This window comes from Pterocles gutturalis, unplaced genomic scaffold, assembly GCF_000699245.1.
Source record: "Pterocles gutturalis isolate BGI_N339 unplaced genomic scaffold, ASM69924v1 scaffold19959, whole genome shotgun sequence".
NCBI lineage: Eukaryota > Metazoa > Chordata > Aves > Pterocliformes > Pteroclidae > Pterocles > Pterocles gutturalis.
In genome coordinates, this window is record NW_010131119.1 from 6,722 (window position 1) to 13,341 (window position 6,620).

General features: G+C 57.4%; 1 protein-coding gene across 1 annotated transcript in view; it reads left to right on the forward strand.

Moving 5' to 3' along the window:
- Positions 1–1,683: 1,683 nt before the first annotated feature.
- Positions 1,684–6,620, forward strand: part of LOC104466920 (netrin-3-like) — a gene marked incomplete at its 3' end in the record, with an annotated part of 8,141 nt that continues 3,204 nt past the window's right edge. Inside the window, 3 exon segments of the mRNA XM_010080495.1 lie at positions 1,684–2,044; positions 2,047–2,229; positions 2,232–2,639. Coding sequence (XP_010078797.1) covers positions 1,684–2,044; positions 2,047–2,229; positions 2,232–2,639 — 952 coding nt within the window.

A 6,620-nucleotide genomic window follows, 5' to 3' on the forward strand; every position in this document is an offset into this window, starting at 1 on the left:
GAAACATTCTGTCCCCTCCCAGCCTCCTTCAACTGGAGTGGGCAGCATGATGGGCAGGGGGCTGTAGATGGAGAGCAGAACATCTGCCACGCTGGGCCATGCTGCCAGCACCGGGCTTCATTCCTAAGAGTGAAGTGCAAAACCCAAGCCGTCTTTACAAGACTTACTAGTTGGAGAAGGGATGATGGGGAGATCCCCTCCGCCTGCCCTGGCCATGGCATGGGCTGGTATAGAATCATAGAATCATTAAAGTTGGAAAAGACCTCAAGGATCATCAAGTCCAACCGTCAACCCAACACCACCCAACCCACTAACCCATGTCCCCAAGCACCACATCTACATGTTTCTTGACCCCCTCCAGGGATGGTGACTCCACCACTTCCCTGGGCAGCCTGTTCCAATGCCTCATCACTCTTGCAGTGAAGAAATTTTTTCATTGGGGTTAGAGGCCAGAGAACCTGGCTTGGTGGCTGGGGGGGGCAGCACTCAGCACGGCCCCTCCAGCCAAGCAGGTGGGATGGCAGGGCTCATGCCATCCACCCAGCTGGGCAGCTCAGGGGTCTGCCGCCAGCTGCGGTACTTGGAGTCAATCTCCAGTGAACGTGTGAGCTGTGGCCACTCGCATGATGCTAAGGATGGGTCATGGCCAATCTTCATTTTCTGAAATGTTCCTGCTGCAGACAGAGCTGGTGGGAGGGGACGTAACCACCAGTCTCTCTTCTACCCTCCTAGCCAGTGGTGTGGAAGATGGGCCATGTCCCCTGGGAGCCACCCACCATCCCCTGGCCCTGTGCTGCGGCAGCTGGGTTAGGAGCCCAGCCAAGCCCTGCGTTTGGTTCTTGCTTTTCCCTCCAATAACAGACAGGCCAGACCCAGACCTGGGTTTCTTGGGGATGAGGGCAGGATAACCTCCTTTTGCTGTTGGGAATACTTGGGTGGCGTGGTGGTGCAATTTGGAGGGGATCCAGCCCCTGGCTCAGAGAAGCCACCATGCCCATGTACAATGAGATGCTGCTAGGGCTGAGACATGGCAGGGAAAGTGGTGCTGGACCCAGGAGCCCTGGAGGTTCATCCTGGATAGCTCCTGCCTCTTGCAAAATGTCCTTGTGAGGTGTTCTTGTTACTGCTCCTTTCTTCCACGCTGGCAGGAGCTGTTTCAGGCTGTGGTTGGATAACTTGGAGTTTGCAGCTATTGTTGCAGCTGAGAGGTCTCCCCAGCAATTCTCTGCCACCAGTCCTTGGCAGCTGGGCAGTGACAGAGGTCTCTGAACCGTGCGTGACAGCTGGGGCCGCTGGCTGGTGTGAACGTTCCTGTCTCCCCCAAGACAGTTTGTAAGAGGTCAGGGAAGGGCTGGACCTTGATTTCAACCTCCTTCCAAAGCTCAGCTCCTTCTGCCATTTCCCATGGTATTTTACTCCTCTTGATGAGCAGCAAGGGGTTGGTGTGAATAAGGCAGCACAAAGTCATCACCTCCCTGCCCTGCTTCCAGGATGTTGCAGCAGCAGAAATGGGGTGGGAAGGCAGGCACAGGTTGAGGGCCAGGCATAAGGGTGTTCCTCATCCCTTTCCAGCCTCCCCGCACGGGCAGTGCCACGGCCATGCTGCTCCCGGCGGGGCTGCCAGCGCCATTCACTCTCTTTGCTCTTGCCCTAGGGAGGAGCCGCTTCCCTTGCCCCAGGAGGATGGAGGTCCTGCAGCTCCTGCGCCTGCTCCTCACCACGGCCATGCTGGGTGTCTCCCAGACAGTGAATCCCTTCGTGGCCCAGCAGACTCCGCCAGACCCTTGCTATGATGAGAATGGCGCTCCTCGCCGCTGCATCCCTGAATTCGTCAACGCCGCCTTCGGGAAGGAGGTTCAAGCCTCCAGCACATGTGGGAAGCCCCCGACGCGGCACTGCAATGCCTCGGACCCCCGCCGAGCCCACCCACCCTCCTACCTGACTGACCTCAACACAGCCTCCAACATGACGTGTTGGCGCTCGGAGACTCTCCACCACTCTCCCCAGAACGTCACCCTCACCCTCTCCCTTGGCAAGAAATTCGAGGCTACGTCAGCCTCCAGTTCTGCTCGCCCCGGCCCGAGTCCACCGCCATCCTCAAGTCCATGGACTACGGCAAGACTTGGGTGCCCTACCAGTACTACTCCTCCCAGTGCCGTAAGATCTACGGCAAGCCCAGCAAAGCCACTGTCACCAAGCAGAATGAGCAGGAGGCCCTCTGCACCGACGGCACCTCTACCCACTCACCGGCGGGCTCATCGCCTTCAGCACCCTTGATGGGCGCCCCTCTGCCCAGGACTTTGACAGCAGCCCCGTGCTCCAGGACTGGGTGACGGCCACTGACATCCGCGTGGTCTTCAGCCGCCCGCATCTCTTCCGTGACCTGCCTGGTCGGGATGCTGGAGAGGAGGAGGGGGGCACCGGCTCGACCCCCTATTACTACGCAGTGGGAGAGCTGCAGGTCGGCGGGCGCTGCAAGTGCAACGGGCACGCAGCACGCTGCGTGAAGGACAAGGAGCAGAAGCTGGTGTGCGACTGCAAGCACAACACGGAGGGTCCTGAGTGTGACCGCTGCAAGCCCTTCCACTACGACCGGCCCTGGCAGCGGGCCAGCGCCCGCGAGGCCAACGAGTGTCTGGGTAAGTGATTTTTAATTTTTTTTTTTTTTTCCTGGGCTGAAACTCCTAAGCAGGTCATTGCGGAAGGAAGATGCTTGCTGAGCCAAAGTGATGGAGCGTGCTTGTCCGGAGATACTGGGGAGCATGCCCCTCGCTGGAGGGCTGGGAAAGGCTCAAGCATCTGCCCTGTCTCTGCTGCGGGTACCATCCTGGAGGTGCAGTGGTTTGGCCATGAGCCAAAGCACTGAAACTCTCTGAAAATTCACCAGTGTCTTCCAGCTGGTCAGCAAACCTCAGTGTAGGATGCTGGATGCCCGGCTGGGGGTGTTTCCCTTGGGCAGCAAACCGGCTGCCCCTGGGCCAGGAGGGGGAACCATGGTGGTCCCCTGTGAGATGCGCTTTGGGACAGGGAGCAGGCAGCAAAGCCTGTCAGGAAATGCTTGAGACACCCTGATTTGACATTTTATCGTGTGCATTCAGTCTGGAATGGTGCTTTGTGTGCCAGTTTTAGCTTGTCTGTCCTTGCAAAGGTTTCCATGAGTTAAAAATATTGTAATCAAAATGAAACATTTCCAAATGTCAAACTGTCAATTGCTTGAATGTCCATATTGTGAATCTCTGTGGGATTATTTTGGAGGTTTTTGCCTTTTGTCCGGATTTGAGACGCAGTTGAGGGATGCCAGAGCCCTGCGAAGGTCTGGGAGAGGGACAAACAGCTTCTTGCTCCTCCTGGACCAGAGCCTGAACCCCAGGGAGTGGCAGGAGGATGGAGACAAGGGAAAGCCCCTGAAAGGCTCAGTGGATGTGCCAGAGGTCAGAGGGACTTGTTAGTATTTGTGATCAATGTCTTGTTGAGATCCCAGCTGTCAGCTTAGATATATATATGTTACAGGGGATTTCTTAGGCTTCTTCTTTAGGCTGGATATTAGGAAAAATTTCTTCACTGAAAGAGTGGTCAGACATTGGAACAGGCTCCCCGGGGAGGTGGTTGAGTCACCATCCCTGGAGGGGGTCAAGAAACGTGTAGATGTGGTGCTTAGGGACATGGGTTAGTGAGTTAGGTGGTGTTGGGTTGGACTTGATGATCCTTGAGGTCTTTTCCAACCTTAATGATTCTGTGATTCTATGATTCTATGATTCTTCTAAGAATGGATAAAAAGGCAGCAGATTCAAAGCAAGTGCTGGAGCCAATGCTTTAAACCACCTCATACCTTGTGGGAATGTGTCAGCCCTTGCATTTCCCCCCTTGTCTCAGAAAGATGAGTTTTGGAGCAAAGCTCAGGAAAAAACCCTCAGCTCTGTGCCCTTCCCACATCTCCTGCTTCCAGCTACCGGCAGGTCAGGCAAGGGAGAGCTCTGGCGGGTAGGTCAACCCATGGGAACTCCCTGGGACAAAAGGAGGACCCTGACCCGATGGCTGCCACCCCTGTGGCACCCAATGCTGCACCCTCTTCGCCGCTGAATCCTCCAGTACAGCAGTGGGATGGCAGCAGAGGTGTCTGTGCCAGCACAAAAGGGGTTAAACTGGAGGAGGAAGCTCATTTTGGGGGAGCATCTGCAGATCTCCTGTCTGTCTGTCTGTCCATCTTGTCCAGCGCAGGGTGAGGGTCCTGCTCCGTGGGGCCGTGCTCCTGAGCATCCCTGCCCCCAGCTGCGTCACCCTGTTGGCAGATGGGGCTGAAAAGATAAACAAGGAAGAGAAGAGGAGGCGGGGGTGCAGCGCGGACCCTTCAACCTCCCCCCTGACAAGCCCCGCACACAAAGACCCTTCCCCGAGCTGTGTGTGAAAGTAGTTTTTCCTGTTGATTTGCTCCCCTTCTTTCTCCCTTTCTCCTCTCGGGCTTTGTGCCCTCTCTGAAGGGACCTGAAAGAGCTTCTCCATCACCCGCCTCCGAAGGGCTTAGCGGCTGAAAGCTGGATTAGCTTCCCGAGCCTTCCCCTCTGTGCCTTTCAACAATGACATCTCCCCAGCCAGCATGAACAGACGCAGCAATTAGCACCAATTAAAAGGAGAGGCCGCCTGGGAAGTTCCCTTTGCTCAGCCTGGGGGCTGCAGAGTTTCGGGCTCTGTCCTGTGGCCGGGCGTCAGTGATGCTGTCTCGTGGTGGTGGATCGTTGTTCGTGGCTGGGGAGGGATGAAGAGGAGGAGGGTGGATGGATGAAGGAGCTTGGCAGCGCAGTGCCAGCGTAGGGGCAGGGCTGGGGGGCTGCAGCACCCTGAAAGTGGATCTGGATGGAGCTGTGGGGCTGGTACAGCTTCAGGTCATGTTGGGATGTCCCCTCTTGGTTCTGCCCTGCAGGGGGGTTTGTCCCCATCCAGTGCATGGGAGTCCCTGCCTGCTCCAGCATGGGGACAAAGCGATGTCCTGCACCATGTGACAGAGCTGGGACATCCATCCACACAGCTGGAGGCGAGGACAAACTTTTCTCATTTCGCAAGAACTTCTGCCTCTGGCTGGCAGAGGGAAATGCAGAGGTGACACATCCCAGTGATGCTGGAGGTCTGAGCATTGGCATGGAGCACAACCCCACCACGGCTGCCATAGGTGGCCATGGCATTTGCAGGGACATTGGTGTGCTGTGGTGTTACAGGGGTCAGCATGGCTTAGGCAAGCCGGCAGGTTTGGGGAAGTTGTGGCCAGGACGGCAACAGTGGATTTGCCCCAAGAGGGCACGGTGCCAGCTCAGTGCCGCAGGGTGCGTGGCCCCGTGCCTGGTAGTTAGAGAACTGTGCCATCAGTCCACGGGCACAGGGGGTTCTCCTGAGACCGCAAAAGGGCTGTGTGTGCTGTGGGGGAGTTTGCCCTGCCAATATCGGGCTGCTTTGGGTACTCTCTGGTCTGCCCTGCCCAAAACAGGGGAAAGAGAACAGCAAGAGAGATGTGTCCTCATCTGTGTGTCCTGCCAGCTTTTAGCCTGAGTCAGGCTCAGTGAAGGATAAACCCGGCAGAACAGCCAACGGGAGCAGGATCGCCAAAATCCTGAGCCTTTGCCATGTGATGCATCAACTTTATTCTTGCAGACTCATGCCTCCTCCTTCCCACCGCCGCTGCCGGTCCCTGCCTGCACACACGGAGCTGCTCGGGGCAGCCCCGTCACCCCCTCGGCAGGCTGTCCCCAAAACACCCGGCCTGGGGAAGGGGGGAAGCGGATTAGCACAAGGCAGCCACTGGAAGTAATTGATGCACTCTCTGGTAATGCGGGAGCTCTTGTTCCCTTTGTGGCCGCCGCGGCGGGAGCGCTCCCCGGAGCACTGGGATAATGCACGGGGCTTGCTTTGATCCGGGGGGCTCGGTGGGGAAGGGGCTGAGCTCTCCTGGGAAGACCTCGCTGGTGGCTGCTCCCTCCGCTTTGGGCTGGGGGGCTGTGGCAATCGATTGGGGGTGTCAGTGGCTGAAAACACCGATCCCCAGAACGGTGATGGGATTTAGAGGATCCCACGTGCTTCCCCTGTGTCCTCTGCCCCTTCCTGCACGTTTGCTTTCTTTTTCTGTCTCAGTGCTTCCCACGTGAAAATTATCTCAGTAATCCCCCAGTGAGCTGGGCTGGGCTGTTTTACCCCATGGAGCAGGATCTGTGCTGCCAGTGGCCTGTTGGCTGTCACATCTGCAGCCCCTTCCCTTGGTGCATCTCCCCCAAGCTCCTCCCCAGCAGATGTGCTGGAAACAGCAGCGGTCATAGTCCTTCTCCAGGGAGAGCAGAGGGGAGTGCTTTGGAGTAGGTGGTGGTTTTCAGAGATGGGCAAGCAGGCAGCATCCTCCTGCCACCCCTGTCTGGGCACCTGCTCCTCGTGGGGTGCAGCATCCCAGCAGAGCCGGGGTACAGGGGGCAGGCAGCCACCGCAGTGGAGGGGATTAACACTTGTCTGACCATCCTGAGTCCTGCTTCTCCCTGGATGGGGCTGGAGTGGCTCAGCCTTGTCCCTCACACCCCTTGTTTCCTTGGTTTGCAGCCCCTTGGGGAGCGCTCTCTGCTTCTGCTTCTCCTCCTGCTTCTTGGCGG